The sequence below is a fragment of the Stenella coeruleoalba genome (assembly GCF_951394435.1).
Source record: "Stenella coeruleoalba genome assembly, chromosome: 13".
NCBI lineage: Eukaryota > Metazoa > Chordata > Mammalia > Artiodactyla > Delphinidae > Stenella > Stenella coeruleoalba.
In genome coordinates this window covers 66,705,626-66,726,822 of record NC_137159.1, presented here as the reverse complement: position 1 = coordinate 66,726,822, position 21,197 = coordinate 66,705,626, and the positions used below count along the sequence as shown (strand labels likewise).

The 21,197-nt window shown below is 40.7% G+C and overlaps 1 protein-coding gene across 1 annotated transcript in view; it reads right to left on the bottom strand.

Moving 5' to 3' along the window:
- Window positions 1-20,465, bottom strand: part of ALK (ALK receptor tyrosine kinase) — a gene marked incomplete at its 5' end in the record, with an annotated part of 722,056 nt that extends 701,591 nt beyond the window's left edge. The window contains one exon of the mRNA XM_079941115.1: window positions 19,799-20,465. Coding sequence (XP_079797241.1) covers window positions 19,799-20,465 — 667 coding nt within the window. The remainder of the gene's footprint in view (window positions 1-19,798) is intronic.
- Between the last annotated feature and the right edge of the window lie 732 nt (window positions 20,466-21,197).

Below are 21,197 nucleotides of genomic sequence, written 5' to 3'. Positions count from 1 at the left end.
CTGCCTCTAAACTTCCTTGTGCCTATGACTGCTCTCCAGAAGGCTCTTGGTCAAACACAATGACCTTTCTACTCATCTATGGAACATCTGTCTCCCTCAGTTTCCATGACACCACACAATCCAGCGGCCTCTCTTCCTTCTTGTAACAAAGTTCTTTCTGATAACATCATTGACTCCATTCCACTGCCTAATTCTGAGCCTTCTTAAATCTTAGGTGTGACCTTCCTTCCATGTAAATAGCTCCCACATCCATATCTTCTGTCTGGACCTCTCACTTTTTCCTGTTTCCACTCCACATCTCCATGTGCATACCAGATAACCTGATCCTCAGATGGATACCCACTACAACTGTTACCATGCTAGCCACTCTCCCCCAGACCAGATCCTCATTCTAACTGTCTGCTTTATCAGTAACACTACCAGTCTACAGCGTCCCCGGCCCAAAACCTTAGACCTTTGACTTCTTCCTTTTTGTTTCCCTCACATCTCGGTGTCTCTGAGTCTCTCATTCCTGAGCCCATAGGACAGCCTCTCAGGGCTCAGATCCAACTACCAGCCCTCCCTGTGGTCCAGGCCTGAAACCCATGACTAAACTACATTTCCTAAAGAATCTTCAGTCAATGTGCAATCAACATGCATCACCCCTTCTCAAGAACTAAACACTTTCTGACTTCTTCAGCATCAAATGTAAATTCTTGACTCAATAAGGCAGTCCCACATCTAATTCAGAGTATCTGACTCAGTACCCATCCCCTCAACCCCCAATACTCCTTAGACCTTTCTGTTCTGGCTAGTTCTACTTTCTTACACACACACACACACACACACCACAGTCAGTCTGTCTCTCTCTCTTTCTCTCTCTAACCAGTTGTTCTTCCTCTGGGCATTATTTTCTGTTATTGCCCCAAGTTGAAAGGTCCTTTGACCTTCTCTTTTTCAAGTCAAATTATGTACTCACTCCAAGACCTCTCAAATCACCTCCTTCTGGATGTTTTTTCTAACTCACTTCTATTGTAATCCCAAAAGAAAACCATCATTCTCAGTAGATATCCTTTGACTTGACTCCCTGCCAAAAGGTAATAAGTTTATTCTTTCTAAAATTTCAGAGGTATAATTTCCTGTCTCAGAGGAACTTCACCTCTCCTATCATGCACTGAACAAGTGGAGCTCATCAGACTGTAAAGGAATGGTTTTTGGGATCTGGAGGTACAGATTGAACCTGTCCCTAATCACCCCAGCAGGAACTGACCTCTTCAAGCCTCCACTGAACCACTATAACCACTTGTATCATTTGTCCACCATTCAAGTGATACCTTTCACTGGAGTTATTTATTAGCATGGCTTGTCTGCCTTTTCTCCCCAGCTAGTTGTGAACTCCTCCTGGGAGAAAGAGATTGTATTTCATTCAACTTGGTAAGTGCTCAGTAAAAAAACAAACCAATAAATAGCATTTCCTCAGGCAAAAGTCCAAACTTATAGGTATCCATAAAAAGAATTCCTTTGTCTGATTTCTCTTTGGTGAGCCCTCTCATCTATATCTATATGTTTTTTATCAACTTTTTCTCTAGTGCTGAAAGAGATTTCTTCGAAGGCAGATTCCTGATATAATTATTCACCTCATCTAATTCTTAATCACCAATCATTTCTCTCTAGGTAAAGGTTAATCAAAGGTATGTGAATTGTATATTCTGCCTTAATTGCATTTGATCAGTTTCAAAGAAACCCTTTTCTCTTCCATCTTTGGTTAGAAATGTGGTCTTTCCCTGTGCTTTTAAACCTAAATCCTGGAAGAAGGAATCAAAATGGGCTCACTGAGTAAAATGGACCGGTTCTGCTACTGGTGGCAGCAGGAGATGGACAACTCTGGGTGTGCCTGGAGCCAGGGGAAGATGTGGGAGAGAGATTCTCTGTGGATCTACTGTTGGGAATCAACAACATAGAAACTAGGTCTTCTGTATTCTTTCCCTTCACTTTTCTTCCCTCTTTTTTCACATCTTTTTACATGGGGTTTGTTTCTCTGGAAACAAACCAATATGACTCTGATCTCCAAATTCATCATACAGATGCCCAGCTATGATGGAGTACTCAACAAGCACTGGATTAGCCCTTCTGTCATAAAAAGCTGTGAAATTATAAAAAGCTGACAAAATATATGAAAAAACTGTTTTTATTGGATAATCAGTAGCACAAGATTATAATCCTCGAGAGAGGGAAAATAAAATGTGGTAGGTTTTAGCACTGCCCTGATTTTCTGCCTGGAGGCATTTACCACACCCTGATACAGGAAGGAGAGATCCAAATAGAGCAAGGTGGTCTCACAGGCCTGAGGTAACAGACAGCAGAGTTTGGGAAGGCTGATGCAGCTTGAATTATCAAGGAGCAAACCAGAGAAGGAACATCTAGATGGAGAGAGATAAAACACTCCATAAAACTGCACAGGGGTCCCCTTGAGTCTTTGGCTGAGTATTAAGGTGCATTCATAGGATGAGATTACACAAGGCTGGGTAAAGAATAGTTATCAGGAAAAGAACATCTCTGAGGGAAGTGCAAGCTGAAAAACTTCTGCAGCTCACACAGAACTGGGAAATGTTTAAGTGCTTAATAACCAGAGTAGAAAACCTCATTGAACACTTAAGGCTTTCAGTGCAGACCGTAGAAAGGCCAAATCTTAAGACAAAACCTAAATTAACCATAGAATAAAGGCTCCTCTAAACTCCTTTAGTAAAACTTGACAATAATCCTCAAAAGTATCAAATTGATGGGCAAGTAAATTAACTGCCTGGCAAACAAAAGTTAACAGTCTTTAAATGAAGACAACAAAATCCACATACTCAACAATGTAATATTTGTAATATGCAACATCCAATAAAAAATTACTAGGTATACAAAGAAGCAGGAAAATGTGACATTTAACCAAGAGAAAAACTGGTCAATAGAAACAGACACAGAAATGAGAGAAATAATTTAATTAGCAGAAAGGAACTTAAAAAATTATAACAGTCAATGTTTATTGAGTGCTTATTATGTGCAAGGCACTATTGTTTTAAGAGCTTTAGGTATTATCTCATTTATTCTCACAATAGCCCTCCAAGAGAGATAATCTCTTTGTACCATTTTGAGGAAACTGAAGCCCAGAAAGGTTAATAAGTAACTTGCCTATGATCAGCCCAGCTTGTAGGCATTAAGGCTAAGATCTGAACCCAGGAAGTCTGATTCTAATGGCTGTGCTCTTTCCCATGGTACCAGACTACCTCAGAAAGAACTTTAAAGCAGCTATTATAAATATGTTCAGGACTTTTAAAAAAACATAAACATAATGAGGAGAGAAACATAAATGGAAGTAGATATTTTAGAGCTAAAAAAATATATAATATCAAAACTGAAAATATATTAGATGGGCTGGTTTATCAGCAGATTAGACACTGTAGAAGAAAAGGGAATGAACTTTGGGCTTCCCTGGTAGTGCAGTGGTTAAGAATCCTCCTGCCAATGCAGGGGACACAGGTTTGAGCCCTGGTCTGGGAATATCCCACATGCCATGGAACAATTAAGCCCGTGCACCACAACTACTGAGCCTGTGCTCTGGAGCCCGTGAGCCACAGCTACTGAGCCCACGTGCCACAACTACTGAAGCCCGTGTGCCTAGAGCCTGTGCTCCGCAACAAGAGAAGCCACCGCAATGAGAAGTCCTCGCACTGCAATGACGAGTAGCATCCACTCGCTGCAACTAGAGAAAGCCTGTGAGCAGCAATGAAGACCCAATGCAGCAAAAATAAACAAATAAGTAAATAAATAAATTTATTTTTTAAAAAAAGGGAATGAACTTTAAAACAAGCAAAAAAATCTATCCAGACAAAAGTGGAGAGAGAAGGAGGGCTGAAAAAAAATTAATAGACCTTTAATGAAATGTGGGAATACATTAATTGTATAACATAATTGTAATTAGATTCTTAGGAATAGGGAGCAGAAAAAATGTTTGAAAAATTTCCAAATATGATGAAAAATATAAACCTACAGAACCAAGAGTTGCTCAGCAAATCCCAGCAAGAAAAACATAAAGAAAACCACAATACACATAATAATCAAATTGCTGAAATCCCATGATAAACACAAAATCCTAAAGCAACCAAGGGATGGTAGGGAGGGAAACAGAAGGGGAAATACAGATAAAAATTTCTCTGATTTCTGATCAGAAACAATGCAAACCATGTAACAACAGGACAACACTAAAGTGCTATCAACCTAAAAGTATATCCAGTGAAAATCTTCAGAAATAAAAGCAAAATAAAGACACTCTTAGCAAACAGAATCTGAGCAAATTTAAATACAGAAGAATGGTACAACACTAAATATTAATGGATGAAAGAAAAATATTGTAGATTGAAAGTGACTCAAAAAGGAACAAGGAACTTCTACTACAGCCAAGATGGAGTAAGCCCACTAAATCCTATTATCCTGCAGCTGACAACCAAACACTCTGGACAAAATACAAAAACAACTATCAAGGGACTCTGAGAAGTAAATAAAACCAGGAATATTGAGGAAGAAAGTCAAAACTTGGAAAAGCAGCTCATAAGGATACCTGGAGAAATCCTTTCTTTCTGGCCAAAAGGCCAGGAAAAGGGCCCTGTGATCCAGAGAGTATGGAGGGAGATCTCCACTTCTTTGCTTGTTCTTATCTTTTTTTCTCATTTCACAATAAGCCCTCAAGAGAGCTAGCTTAGCTGGTGGTGTCCGTAGCCAAAATTCTAATAGAAACCCTGTAAAAAACACATCTTTCAGGCCAGAAGACTGGGTAAAAGGGACCCCTTCAGGCTAAAGAGTATGGAGAGAATCCCTGTTTTGTTTCTCTTTATCTCTCTGTTTTGCCTGAAGGCAACCCTAGTTGCAGGAGTTGTGCCACAGTAGTACAAGTGGGTAAAACTGTGAATTTAAGGAAAATCTAGAAGAGGAGAGAGATGGAGAAGGAAATATGTTAATTCTGTAAAGAAAATGACCCAAGGTTCCAGCTCACCTGTGAGCAGCACTTGGGTGGACAGACTCAAAGCAACAAAACAAAGGCTTTAAGAACAAAACTAAGGTTTAAACCACACTCAAGTGTCAGACCAAACAACATAATGTTCAAATTTTCCAGGATGCAACCTAAAACTACACAATATGTAAAGAAGAACAAAAAAAGTGACCAATTCTTAAGGAGAAAGATAATCAACAGATGCCAAAAACAAGATGATCAGTTGCTGAAATTATCAAAGACTTTAATGAAGCTGTTATAACTATGTTCCATGAGGTAAACATAAACATTCTGGAAAAGAGATGGAAAGGTGGTTCTCAGTAGGTAAATAGAAATTTTTTAACGGAAAATCTAAACTGAAAAATATATCTAAAATAAAAAATTATCACAAAATAGAGATGACAGAGTAAAGATTCAGTAAACTTGAAGACAAATCACAGAAACTGTCCAATCTGCAGAACTGAAAGAAAAAAAATTTGAAAAAATAAATTAGCAGGGCCTCAAGAGCATGTGAGACAATATCAAAAGGTCTAATAGTTGTGCAATTAGAGTACCATAGGGGAGTAGAAAGATATTGGTGCAGGGGCAAAAAAAGGAAATAATGGCTGAAAAACTCCCCAAATATCATGGAAGACCTAAATTTACAGATCAAGAATCTCAACAAATTGCAAAGAGGAGAGAATCAAATAAAATTTCATGCACAGATTCATCATAGTAAAACTTCTGAAAACCAATGACAAAGGAAAAATCTTGAAAATAGCTACATATAGGGAAGAACAATTTAATGACAGAATGCTCACCAGAAACTATGAAAGAGAGGAACAACATTCTTAAAGAGCAAAAAGAAAAGAACTGTCCACCCAGAACTCTGTGCCCAGTAAAAATATTCTTCATAAATGAAGGGGGAATAAGGACATTCAGATAAGGGAAAACCTAAGAGAATTTGTTACCAGAAGGCCTGTTCTAAAATAAATTCAAAAGGGAATTCTTTAGATTGATGGAAAATGATAAAATAGGGAAATCTGGAGCTTTAAGAAAGAAGGAAAAACAAAAGAAATGGTATGTATCTGAGTAAATATAAAGGACAAGTTTTCTCCTCTTAAGTTATTTAAAATACGAATAACTGCTGAAAGAAAAAATTGTAAATACTGTCTAGCAGGATTTTAAGTTATGTAGATATAACACATATGACAACTATAATATTAAGGGGGTGGGTAAAGGGACATATATAGTTGTAAGCCTTCCATATTTTACTTGAAGCAGTAAACTGTCAACTCAAAATAAACTGTGAAAGTCTATACATATATAAAATCCCAAGAGCAAATACTAAAATAACAATACAAAGAGATGCAGCAGAAAAACAGATAAATTAAAACTGAAAAATATTCAACTAACTCTAAAGGTGCCAGGAAAGAGACAAGAGAAAAACAAAAACCAGAGACAGAGAATAATAATAATAAAAATTGTAGATCTAAATCCAACCATATCAAATATAACATTAAATACAAGTGGTCTAACACACCAAGTAAAAGATAGACATTGTGAGACTGAATTTTAAAAAAAATTTAAAAAAACTCATAAAATCCAACCATTTTCAATAAGAAATATACTTTAAATAAATATATAGATTAAAAGTAAAAGGATAGAATAGATATACCATGTTAGCACTAATCAAAAGAAAGCTGAATGGCTATATTAATATCAAAGAAACTTCAAAATATGAATATCATTAGAGATAAAAAGAGATATTGCATAAAATCAAAGAGGCAAATTATGAAGAATACATACCAATCCTAAATGTGTAGGCACATAATAACAGAGCTTCAAAATAACAGAGCTTCAAAATAGAGAAGCAAAACATGATAGAATTGAAAGGAGAAAGAGGCAAACAAAAACCTAGAGACTTTAGCACTCCTCTATTGGTGACACATATAACAAACAGACAGAAAACCAAGGATATAAAAGACCTGAACAACACTATTAACCAAATCGACCTAACTGACATTGATTGAACATTCCACCCAACAATAACAGAAAACATGTTCTTTTCAAGTATACATGGAAATTCAGCAAGATAAGGGCCATAAAATAAACCTTAACAAATTTTAAATTATTGAAAGCAAACCAAGTATATTCTCAGATCATATCAGAACTGAACTAGCAATCAGTGAAAGAAAGATATCTGGAAAATCCTCCAAATATTAAGAAATAAAACATACTTATACATAACCATGGGTCAAAGAGAAAGCCAAGTGGAAAATTAGAAAATACTTTAATTGAATATAAATGAAATTTCATTACAACATAATGAAAGTTGTACGATGCAGCTAAAGCAGTTATTAGGGAGAAATTTTAGCATTACATGATTATATTTGAAATAGAGGGAAAAAATCTCACATCAATGATCTTAAGAAACTAGAAACAATTAGAGCAAATTAAACCCAAGGCAAACAAAATGAAGGAAAGATAATAAAAACAGAGCAGAAATCAATGAAATTTGAATAAGAAAAATAATATAGAAGAAATCAATATCACAAAAGTTTTTTTTTTTAATTCAATAAAATTGGTAAATTGGTCATTCTCTAACCAGAATGATGACAAAGAAAAGAGGGAGATGTTGCAAATTACCAGCATCAAGAGTAAAAGAAGGGACATCACTACTGACCCTACAGACATAAAAAAAATAAGGGAATATTATGAACAACCTAACTTGCATTAATTCAACAAATAAGATGAAATGAACCAATTTCTTTAAGGATACAAACAAACTACTAAAATTCACTCAAAAATAAACAGATAATCTGAATAATCCTATAATTATTAAATAAATCTACTTAGTAATTAAAAACACTCCAGCTGGGGCTTCCCTGGTGGCACAGTGGTTGAGAGTCCACCTGCCAATGCAGGGGACACGGGTTTGTGCCCCGGTCTGGGAAGATCCCAATGCCGCGGAGTGGCTGGGCCCGTGAGCCATGGCCTCTGAGCCTGCGCGTCCGGAGCCTGTGCTTCGCAACGGGAGAGGCCACAACAGTGAGAGGCCCACGTACCGCAAAAAAAACAAAACAAAACAAAAAAAAACACTCCAGCAAAGTCTACACCAAGCCAAGACGGCTTCAGTAACAAATTCTACTAAAAATAATTGAAGAAAGAAAAAACTACAATTCTCTTCCAGGAAAAAGAAGAGGGAGCACTTCCCAACTCATTTTATGATCTCAGCATTACCTAGACCCTAAAACTTGTCAAAGACATGAAAAGAAATCTATAGACCAGTAATCTTCATGAACATGCAGAAATCCTCAACAAGGTATTAGTGGGCTGATCCAACAATATGTAAAAAGGAGAATAAGGGGCTTCTCTGGTGGCACAGTGGTTGAGAGTCCGCCTGCTGATGCAGGGGACACGGGTTCGTGCCCCGGTTTGGGAAGATCCCACATGCTGCAGAGCAGCTGGGCCCATAAGCCATGGCCGCTGAGCCTGCATCTGGAGCCTGTGCTCTGCAACGGGAGAGGCCACAACAGTGAGAGGCCCGAGTACAGCCAAAAAAAAAAAAAAAAAGGAGAATAAGTCATGCCCATGTGGGGTTTATCCAGGGAATTTAAAGCTAATTTAATATTTGAACATTAAATACTACAGTTCATCATATTTATTAAAAAAATAATGTAGAAGTAGAAAAACCATATGATCACCTCAATAGAAGTTCAGTCTGAGGGAAGCCAGACACCAGGTCACAAGGATGTTCCAACAGTCCTGTGGAGAGGACCACCTGGTGAAGAACTGAGACCTCATCAGTAGCCAGCATCAGATGGCCAGCCATGTGAGCAAAGCACCTTGTAAGTAAATCCTGCAGCCACAGTCAAGCTTTAAGATGACTGCAGTTTTGGCTGATATCTGCCCACAATGAGAGACTCCACGCCAAAAGCACCAAGTCAGGCTTTTCCCAAATTCTTAACTCACAGGAACTATAAAAGATAATAAATTATTTACTATTATTTTGAGCCACTAACTTTGGGGGTGATTTCCTATGCAATGTTGGCTAACCAATACATAGAAACACAAATTAAAACCACAATGAAATGCCACCACACATTGACAATACCAAGTATTTTCAAGGATGTGGATGGAGCAAGTAGAACTCTCATACATCACTGATGAGAGTATAATATGGTACAGCTACCTTGGAAAAATAGTTTTCAATTTCTAATAATGTTAAACATGCATTTACCATACAATCCAACAATTCCATATGATTTAAGAGAAGTGACAACATATGTCCACAAAATGAATTATACACAAAATGTTCATAACAGCTTTAGTCATGAGAGCCCCAAACTTGATACAATTTAATGGTCCATCAACAGATGAATGGATAAATAAATTGTAATACAGTTGACCCTTAAACAATGCAGAAATTAAGGGCACCTACCCTCCTTACAGTTGAAAATCTGCATATAATTTATATTTGGCCCTCCCAATACAGGGTTCAGTTCCTTCATATCTGTCATTCCACATCAGTGGATTCAAACCACTGCGGACTGTGTAGTATTTACTGTTGAAAAAAATCCACATATAAGTGGACCCTCGCACTTCAAACCCGTGTTGTTCAAGGATCAACTTGTATGTTCATACAATGAGATACTACTGAGCAATAAAAAGAAACAAACTACTAATACACACAACTACACAACAAAATCTTAAAAGCATTGGAATTCTAAGCGAAAGAAGCCAGACACAAAAGAGAATATACTGTATGACTCCATTTATATGAACCTCCAGAACAGACAAAACTAATCTACTGCGATAGAAATAAAATCAGACATTGCCTAGGGCAGGACGTACAGGGGGTTCACTGCAAAAGGTGAACCTTTTAGGGGTTGACAGAAATGTTCTATATACTGTAATAATTAAGACGGTGGTTACACAGATGTATACATTTATTAAACAAATCAAACAGGTGCATTTTATTATATGTGAAGTATACTTCAATAAAATTGAAAATAACCATTATATAATGTTGGTCATAAGTTCAGACACCAGGGCAAAAATAATCCTTCCAGACCAAAAATAATCAAGTGTTCCTCCCTTCCTCCTTCCCTCCCCCTCTCCCTCTGTCACTCTTTTGGTCTCGTTTTCTATATCTATGCATCTCAGTGTCCAGAAGATAATTCCTGCCCTCTATTTTCCTGGGTTACCTCTTCTTATACATTCCTCTCTCAGTTTCTCCACTTATATCTCTGTCATTCTCATTTTTCTCTCTCTCTATATATATAAATATTGTTGTGTTTCTGCCCACCTTTTTCTGTCCGCTCTACATTTTTTTCTCTTCTTTGACCTGAATATAAGACCAAAGAGTTTTGAAATTTTTGATTTATTTATTGAATATTTTATTTGTTAATTTTGACTGAGTGCAAGAAATGTTTGTTTTATTTAAAGTATTTTACTTATTTAAAATAAAATTAAGAGTTATTACATGTAACTTACATGGTCCTTGGTTGTTACTTTTCCCTCTGTGAGTTAATGACCTCATTTGTAACAAGGCCCCCCTTCCCTGCTTTAGGAAGCTTTTGAAGAATCCATTCTGGCCACCAATGGAAGAAATATAATCAAGAACTGGGGAAAAAACTAACACTTGTTGAATACCAACTGTGTGTCAGGGCTTACTACATGCCTTATCCTATTTAATTATCACAGTAACCCTGGGAGGTGGATATTATTTTTCTCACTTTACAAATAAGAAAAACTGAAGTTCAAAGAAGAAAATAAGTAGCCTTGGGCTTCAACCCCAAATCTTTGACTTATTATTTTACCCATTATTTAGAATAGGACCTTTTACTTTTGATTTTGCACAAGTCCAGTTCCTTGACAGGAAAATGTATAAATAAATGGTGTTATATTCATATAAAGGAATACAACGCAGCAATTTAAGAAAAAGAAAGAAAGAATGCTGGTACACACAATGACATTGATGAACCCCACAGAAACCATGTTGAGTAAAAAAAGCCAGACACAAAATAGTACATGTGATATGATTCCATCTACATGAAATTCAAAAATAGACAAAACTAATGGATGATAAGGATGGTTACCTTAGTTAGGGGGTGGACAGACTGCAAAAGGACAGGAGCAAGCTTTCTGGGGATGCTAGAAATGTTCTGCATCTTCATCTGGACGGTGATTATATGGGTGTTGTATATGTGAATTATTATCAAGCTGTACACAAGATCAATGCACTCAATCCACTTTATTGTATTTATTGTCCCTTAATTTAAAAACAAATCATTTTCTGACGCTAAAATACAGGTTCCTATGTCCCACTACCAGAGATCCATTTCCAGAGAATTCTGGAATTGAGCAAACTGATTTCAATGAAAGAATCTCACTTTAGGAACCTTGGGGAAGGGCTACACAACCCCTTCTCAGTTCTTCTGAGCTGTTAACTGAAACTTAAGGCCTGCCTCAAAGTCTGGGACCTTGTACAGCTGCTCCTAACGCCAAGGGTTGGCTGAAACCATGGATGGATAAAGCAGAAACTCAGTACCTTTCATGATCTTGTATATTCATTTTTTCTACTGCCCTATATATTTATTTCTGAATAATCCAGACTGAAGCCTTCCACATAGGTTATCTCATACAATGCTCGTAGCGAATCCATGAGGTAGTCAAGACAAGATCTGTATTATCTCCTTTAGGAACAAACACCCAGAGGCTCAAGGAGTTGCACACTATTTCAAATCCAATAAAGGAAAATATCATAAAAGAATCTAGGCCTCCTAGTTCCTAATCTAGTGTTCAGTTCACCGAAGAATATTTATTTTAATTATCTGGGCTGAGAATGTAAAAAGGATCTATAGAGGAGTTCTGCCCATGCCCACCCTCATGAACCTATATTCCAGTGAAAACTGAATAAAATATAAATAAGAGAAAATGAAAAATATAGCCAATGGTTGAGATTTTCCTTCTGATTTCTTTTGGCTAGTTGCCTGATTTCCTTTAAGCATGCTTAGATTTCTATTTTTAATTTCATACTTTTTTTTCATACCTACCCTTTAGCATTTTCCTTACTCCAGGGAATTCTGGCTGCCTACCTCTTCATGCACCTGTTGTTACTTAGCCAGAAAGGGACGATTCAAGGAAAAAAGACTCTTAATTAACCATTTGGTTAGGTGAATCTGCCCCAAGGGAGCTCTCCTCCTGCCCTGTTCTGGGGCCTCCCACTTTCTGGAATGCCTAGGTTATATCACCAAATGAATCTGACAGAATTTCCCTGGGAAAGGACCCAAGCTCAGAACAGTCCAGCTGGAAATTTCATCACAAGATTTACTGAAGAAAATAAAAGTTCTTCTGAGAAATGTGGTTCACCCAAAAAGGCACTGGGGTACCTCCCCCCTTCCACTACCTCACCACCAGGCCAACGCTTACTTTTAACTGCTCCTATCTCACACCTTTACTGTGTGAAAGAGCCCAGGTCATCACTAGGTTAAGAAACACTGGCCACAACCTAGATCGGAGGACAAGGCAATGGTTCTAAGGAAGAAGGCATCTACAGGGCTCCTTGCTAGTTCTATTTGCAGCTCTCCCCACATGACCCCTGGACCTATAACCATCCTCACCAACACCCATCTTCTTCTACTCCCAAGCACAGATGATGTCCATGTGCATCTTTTGGAGGCAATGGCTCATCTCTGGCTCACAAAAAAACCCACCACCTATAAAATCCAGTGTAGATGCTTAACAGCTTATTTTAGGTTGAGGTATTTTCCTAAGTCAGCCTCCCATTCAAGTCCATGGGCTATGTGTCTCCATGGAATTTCAAAGATTTAATTGCTTTTCATGGGCTCATGTCCATTACCATTTAGACCTTTCCATCTCTCCATTTGACAATGAAGAGTGAGGCTAGAAGTGTACAGGAAGGGCACAGCTCCAGCTAATTACAATAAAGGAGTTATCAGAGGCCAGTGGTCCAGCATGTCTGTGGACATGGTGGGACCTGGACTGCACAGATCACTCTCAGGGAAGATCCACCATCTAAAAACCACTGTTCTGTAATGCCTCTATCTTTTCTTCCTTGGCATTAGTTTTCATACTTTCACAAAGTTAAGGCTTGGTTTATTTCTACAGAAGAACAAAGAATTGGATTGTAAATATGCTACTTGAATCTCTGGACTGAATCCAAGGTCAAAAGACCTATAAGAGGATAATAGTTGATAGGAATAAAGTAAATACCACACCTCAACGCCCCTTCTCATCTATATTTCTGGGAAAACCAGGCCTTCCATGATTGGACAATAGAAACTACCACCCTGGCCACTCCCTACTTCCACTGGATCTCACCTCTTATCTCTTAGGAATTAGAAGTTAGTTGCATGGGGAATGCACAGTACCACAATTTCTGCCAGGGTTGCCACGTATTGCCACACATGAGGACTGCACAACTCCAGATGGCACCATTCAAATAGGCTAAAATGTATATAGAACCCTTGGAATTGTAGAGTGCACAAGCTACACAACCAGATGCTGGGGTGTTGCTGCTTCTAGGAAAAATTATAATTGTTCATATTGATGGAGCAGTTTATGATGTGTCAGACATTGGGTTAAGGATTTACATGCATCATCTAATTTAATATTCATGACGACATCTTGAGATAGGAACTATTACTATACCCATTTTTCAAAAGATGAAACTGGGCCTTAAAGATTTTAAGAAATGTGGTACTTTCCTGGTGGTCCAGTGGTTAAGATTCTGCATTCCCAATGCAGGGGGCCCAGGTCTGATCCCTGGTCAGGGAACTAGATCCCGTGTGCCACGGTGAAGACCCGGCACAGCCAAATAAATATTTTTAAAAATTCACCTCCTCAATTAAAAAATAAACAAAACAACTTTCAAAAAAAAAAGATTTTAAGAAAAATTTCCAAGTCATGGCTATTGCCCAACAAATATTTATTGTATGGCCTTCTGACAAAGATAATGTAAAGCTTTTCCTCTATTTATATGTCTTGGTTGTTTATAACATGAACCTTGAGATGATTCCTGTAGTGGAAAGAGCTCTGATTTGAAGGCAGGATCTGTGGTCCTAGTCAGTACCTACCACATCCTCTAGCAACTCATAACCTCTCAACACATAAATGAAAGTTTCCAGTTCTAAAACTTTCTATCTGAATGTCCTTGAAAAAGTGTTATCAAACTTCTGGATTCCAGTTACTCCATTTATAAAATAAAGCAAATACTTGCTCTTCCTACTGTAGGACTGGTAACAATAATAAATATTAAAGTGATTTATAAATTATAAAGTTCCATACAACTGTAACAGGACATCAAGAATGGCTATTTAAAAAAGCAAAATGTCTTTTATAAATCAGGCTGGGCAAATTTCTATGAAGTGAAGTTGTCAGGCAGTAATGTTAAGAGTAGCAGTAGGCTGCAGCTTTTGCTCACACAACTCTCCTCTTCTCCTACCCGCAGGCCCATCCCTCTTCACTTGCAGCAGACAAACTGCCTTATAAAAGCACTCATTTATATTAACGATAACACTCTCCCTCCTCCAACATCCCACACACAAACCCCTTATGAATCTTATTTCTCTTTTGTAAATTTGTGAAAGGGTCAACTGGATTTAGAAGAATCCCATCTTTCAAACAGCTGTATATATTCTCAGCATTTCAAAGGGTTTTCAGTACCAGTAGGAGTTCACCAAACCTAGAACTGATCTCATCTTCTCAAGACCCAGGTACCTTTTGTCTTGCCCAAGGACTTGATGCCACACACACCTACAAATGCATCTTAGATGCATAGTCCTAGGTGAGTGTGCCTCCGCCTACTGAATATACCAAAACCCCAGAGAAACACTCTGTTTAATCTGGGGACAGAGAAGAATAAACTCAGTAATTTCAAAATATTTTTTCCAAGATACAAACAATCTTCTTGTAAGCACTTCTCACAAACTTCAGAGTTACATATGCAGTTATTTTTTTTTCCTCTTGGAAACATCAATACCCAGAGAATCTCAAGAGTTGTAACCCAAAATATCCTGATTCCTGCCGCTGGTCCCCATCCTGGCTCTCCTGCCTGTTGCAGTTTCTCAACATTTGAAAATACAGAACTGATTAATTATGAATGCTGTGGCTTGTCTGACCCACATCTCACCTTACACTTTTGCTCCCTTGGAATTCCATTCCATAGCCAGAGGAATATCAATTTCAGAAAATAAGGTTTCCCTGATATCCAACCTGAAGTTTCCTTCTGAAAGTCTCATCCTATTACTTCTGTGGGCCACACTAAATAACTCTTCTTCTTCACTGCCACTTTCCCTCCTCAGAGATTTGTAGATTGTTACCATGGCTTTCCCTTCATCACCGCTTAGCCCAGCCATATATATTTAATTCTTTTCATCTTTCATCATAAATCAGTCCCTTCCACTCTTAAATCAGCTCTCTGCTCTTCTCTGGACTAGTTCCAACCCTCCCAATTCACCTCCAATAACCGATATCCCTTCTGGGAGCTCCAGTTTCTCCTCTTTATCTTCCTTCTCTCTCTTTGCCCTTTCCAGAAATGAAATGGGAAGGGACTGACAGTTATGTGAGGTCAAGGGTCAAGGGGTGTTGCATTGCATACACCTACTCCAAATTGCTTAGGCCTCTCCGTGGTACATATAAAGTCCCAAATCATATATCCCCTTTCTTGGAGTGGGAAGGAGGGTATTAACAGGGAAACAGGCCCTCTTACCCCACAGGTCATTATCCTCTAGGCCTCTGCATGGAGGATGGCAGAAGCAAGATGTCAAAACATCTACAAAACAGGTTACAAAGTGGAGCTATGGGCAATGTGGTAGCCTCCAGGCAGACAACTTTTTTGTGGTTTGGGCTGTCCCAAGATAGTGCACACCATTTGTACAGTCCCAGAAGCTGTCTCTCTACCTCTTTTCCATGAATGGGTGCTCTGGGGAACTACTTCAGACTTCGAAACGTCAATCCCATTTATGAATTCAAAACAACCCATAAAGAAAAGACATTAGTATGTCATGCATTATAAGGCCTCTTTAGACATTCTTTTGTTCTGTCAGATAGCCCAAACTGCAAATGATATGAAGGTATTGCTTTGTCCTGACTAGGTGCCTTCCATTTTTTACCACATTCCTAGCCATGGTCCTGCTCTGGTTTGGTACCCTGTCTTTAGTCTGAGATAAATGGACTGCCCCAGGCCCCTCAAAACAAGGGGTGGAAGAAGACCCATCCTCTCTGCTTCCCTCCCCACAGATAGTCCCATCAGCAAGATTACGCCCCTCTAGACCAGACCACTAGTTACTTGGGCAGAAGCAGGGAGAAATTTACTTAGTTGCGCCTATTTTCCTTTGCTTAATTGAAGATCCTATGTCACAGAACAGGTAAATGCCTTTTCTACAAATCAGAGCCTATATAAAAAGAAGAAACCCATTTCCTCAAACATGATAAACAGTAAAATCAATCCAAGTGTGAGAACCTAAGCTTCAATTTTCATACAAGAAAATGAATGAAACCACAATAGTATATGCTGCCCCAAACATGAAACATGATATGGAAGGGTGTGTCCACTCCCTCCATAGGGAATCTTAAGTGGAGACTGTATCTAAATGAGGTTGGGGAGGCAGTGGTAAAGCGAGAAGCTAGGCCTCTAGTCCTGCATGGCCGGCTGCCTAACTGCAGACAGCATATGTCTCAGAGCAGGAGAGTCCAGCCTGTTCCAAGTGCGGTCACCACAAAGCCTGAAGTGCTTTTCAGTTAAGCTGTCTCTCTGGAGGTCATCGGGACCTCATCCAGTTACACTTAGTGTCTTATTTGATCCCATCAATAAACATTTGATCCCAATCCTGATGAAAAATGCTTGGCCAAAATTTCTAGCCTTTTAATAGCAGAATCCTGGCTCTTTCTAAAACCACCATTGCTAGATGTATCGAATGATGCATAAGGGCTTGGTCCAGCTGCCAAACGGACTGTGTTGCTGATGGAGGACTTGGGATGCTCATTGTGCTTCCCTACTGCCAGTAGCAGAGCAGCTCCTGGCACACACTAATCTCTACATGAAACTCCCTCACTCGGCAGCTTCAACTCCCTATCTAACGCTTGACTGGAGTATATTCTTCAAAAGCATTAAGCGTGTGACTCTTCACAGGCAACACTGATAACTTCAAGCAACCTGCCTGTTTATAGTAGGTAAGTTCAGGGCTGTAGAAAGGGCCCTTTTTGCCTATCATCAACATCTACACTGCTAGAGCCTACGGTCATTTAACAAGAAATGATGGGAAGGTTCCAGAGATGCTCAGAGACATGAAAGTGGAAGAAAATCTGCATTCCCAGAGAAATAATTTTTATATCCATTACAAAAACATTAAGCACTAAAAGAGAACGTAGCATGTATAAACCACAGAAGCCAAGACAACATTAAAGCACAGCTGTTCTTTACAAAAGTATCTGTAGTGTATGGAGGTTCCTTAAAAAACTAAAAATAGAACTACCATATGACCCAGCAATCCCACTACTGGGCATATACCCTGAGAAAATCATAATTCAAAAAGAGTCATGTACCGCAATGTTCATTGCAGCACTATTTACAGTAACCAGGACATGCAAACAACCTTAGTGTCCACTGACAGATGAATGGTAAAGAAGATATGACACATATATACAATGGAATATTACTCAGCCATAAAAAGAAATGAAATTGAGTTATTTGTAGTGAGGTGGATGGACCTAGAGACTGTCATACAGAGTGTAGTAAGTCAAAAAGAGAAAAATATCGTATGCTAACACACACACACACACACACACACACACACATATATATATATATATATATATATATACACACACACACACATGGTTCTGAAGAACCTAGGAGCAGGACAGGAATAAAGATGCAGATGTAGAGAATGGACTTGAGGACATGGGGAGGGGGAAGGGTAAGCTGGGACGAAGTGAGAGTGTGGCATGGACATATATACACTACCACATGTAAAATAGATAGCTGGTGGGAAGCAGCTGCATAGCACAGGGAGATCAGCTCGGTGCTTTGTGAACACCTAGAGGGGTGGGATAGGGAGGGTGGGTGGGAGACACAAGAGGGAGGAGATATGGGGATATATGTATACGTATAGCTGATTCACTTCGTTATAAAGCAGAAACTAACACACCATTGTAAAGCAGTTATACTCCAATAAAGATGTTTAAAAATATATAAATAAATTAGTTCCAAAAAAATAAAAGTATCTGTAGTGAGACAACAGTATTGGCCTCCTATCTCAGTTCACAGAAAGCACTGTCAAATTCATCAGACCCTGTCTCTTACCATGAGCTAGTGTAAATTCCAAAACTGAACACAAAGGGGTCATTTTAGGTGCCAATGCCACTAATGCTAATGCTGAAATATGCATCCAGACTCTGTTTTCCATGCGGACCACATACCAGTATGCCTTCTCTGCAATGACTGAGAAACCTCAGCTTCTGAATATCCCTGCTGCATTAGACTATTGGGTATATGTGGGAGCATGTGTGTGTGTTGGGACAAGCATGGGAGATACCTGTAGCTCTACAATGGGCTTTTTTTCAATGCTTTCCATCCAATGAATAAAAGACATTAGTAACCAGTGGAGCATAAGAATTTCATTTATTTCTGACAACAAGAATGACAGAAAAGATGCTGGGTTTTGCCCAATGAAATTAGTGTAGGCTTTTAAAAGTCATGCTTTCTTTTCTGTGCTTTCTCATTCACTTACATTGTGTATTTTATTGACAAGCCTTTCCCCAATGGTCTTACAAGAGAAACATCCATTCAAAGCCACCTGGTTTTCCCAGTCAATGGATATTATGGGAAGAGTTAGAAGTAAGTGTCTGAATAAACATCCCCAACTCAGTGAATATGGGAAGAAAATGAGAGTAAATGAAACAGAAACCCCATTTCAGGAGTCTCCAGCAGAGAGATCTGCAGTGAAACAGGCCTGCCAGAGACTGTCATCCAGATCTGTTGCTGCAGATATTCAAGCTAAGAATTGGAGAGAAGGAACTGGGGACAGGGAAAGAAAGGGAAATCAACTATTGTCTCTTCCTGGCTTCAGAGTGACTCCCCAAAGGAAACAATCTTGGCAACTTTGCTCCCTCTCTCCACAGCTCCGTCCTGTCCCCTGTCCCTTAGTTCCTCTAGGGCTCTCCCAACACATCTGAGAGGAAGAACAAGAGTCTATGAGTGGCTAGCAGCCTGGGGTTAGGTGGAGAGCAGAATGAATTAATGAAAAAGAGGCAATTTCTAGGTAAGCCAGCATTTGGATGGGATAGCTGGGTGGGATTCAGTAATATGAAAAGGAGTTCTATATTCCATGAGAAAGTGTATCACATTTCCAAAATCTGTGGAGGCCCGGAAGAGGAACAAAGCGAAAAGAAGAAGGGCAACAGTTCTGAGATCTAGAACCAAGCTCTCAGAACACAGACTAGAGGGATTTCAACTGTCCCAGGAGCCCCAGAAGAAGGGCATCCAATCTTGGCTGAGACCCTGTGTAAAGTCAGTAGAAAGAGTTATTCTTCCAAGAACAGGAAACTTTTTTCCCAACTTGGTTGCTGGGGAGGAAAGGAGAGTCCCCTTGGGGAGTGACTGCGTTCATGGAGAAAATAAGAAAATACAGTCTAACTGGGGAAGGAGGTTTGTGGAAGGAGGAAAGAAAGCTAAGAACCGCAGCCTGAGGTTCTGGAAACGAGGGTTAGTTCATAGTGGTTGCAAATTGATGCCTCTAAGAAACCAAATCCCGAAACGCTCGGGCGGGAGCTGCTCACCGGTCCCGGTCGCGAAGATCTGGAAGAGAAGGCGGGGCTGGGAGGCGCGGATCGCAGCGGACAGCCTTCCCTCTCTGCCCACTTCCGACGCCTTCTTCTCGGGCATCAGGCGGATCCTCAGCCGTCCTTCGCCGTGGCGAATCCACCAGCTGAACAGCTCAGTGAGGTTGAACTGGAGCAGCCCCGCAGTCGCCTCCCCTGGGGGCCCTACACAGCCCTCAAGGATCGCCTCCTCTCCCAGCTCCAGCACCAGCTGCTTGGCGCGCCGGAGCTTGCGAACCGAGCCTTCCTTCAGCACCCTGGACAGCGTCCATGCCCGGGCCGGGGCGGGAGAACTGGCGCCGGGTGGTGGCCCCACCAGCCTAAGCAGTGGGGCGCAGTCAAGAGCCAGCGAGCCGCGCGCCTCCAGCCGGCCGGCCCTCGGCTCCGAAGGGGACAGCGGCGGCAGCAGCAGGTCCCGAGCATAGACGCGAAAGAGAGAGGGTACCACAAAGTCCACCGCCAGGCTCTTCCTCTGCAGGCGCGAGTAGCTGAGCGGCTCCCGGGGCTGCAGCGCCGACCCCATGGCTGGTGAGCCCACGCGCTGGCCGGTCTCGGTCCCGGTCCCGGAGCCTGAGGCTGCCGGTGAAAGCAGCAGCAGCAGCCACAGAAGCCCTATGGCTCCCATCCCGCCAAAGGAGGGTTGTTTATACTAGTCTCCCGAGTCTCCGGGATCCAGCCTCGCCCTCCGTTCCCCCCACCCCCCCAAATGGGAAAGGGCTCCGAACAGTCGTTGGTCCTGAAGGGCTCCTTCCACCTGATCTCAGGGGGATTGTGCGTGCACTCGATTCCCTTTCCTCCAACTGCAAGGAGGCGAGCAGGAATCTCAACAAAACGCTGCTGGAGGCTCAGGGGCGTGTCAAGAGACCCTGAAGCGCGAAGGTTTCGGCAGCTGGGACCCTGTGCCTCTCGCGCGCCGCGCGGAAAGCCGCGCCCCCGTCCGTAGCTCCCCGCGCTCTGGAACGAGAGAGACTACTATGGTTGAAGGGAGATGGCAATTGGGTACCGTCCTCTCCTGCCCCCCGCGGCCTGAGCTGTGGTGTGTCCGCTCTCGAGCGGCCTCCAATCCTCTGCAACTTTCCTGCTGGGAACGGTGGCTTAGAGCTGTTGTCTGCTGTCCTGGCCGCCTCCTGAGCTGTTTTCGGCTCCTCTGAGCTTCTTTTCCTCGTCTGGGGGGGGAAAGGGGGGGGTGACCGAGGGCACCGGCTTCCTTCTCTCGCACCCTCCTTCGACCCTCCGCAGCGGGAGGTCTTCGGACTGCACTTCTCGCTGAACTTCTGGACCTGAATCGAGCCCCCGCCGCTCAAGTTTTCAGCGTCCTTGCTCTCCTCCGGCGTCTCAAGAGTTCCCAGGCACCAGA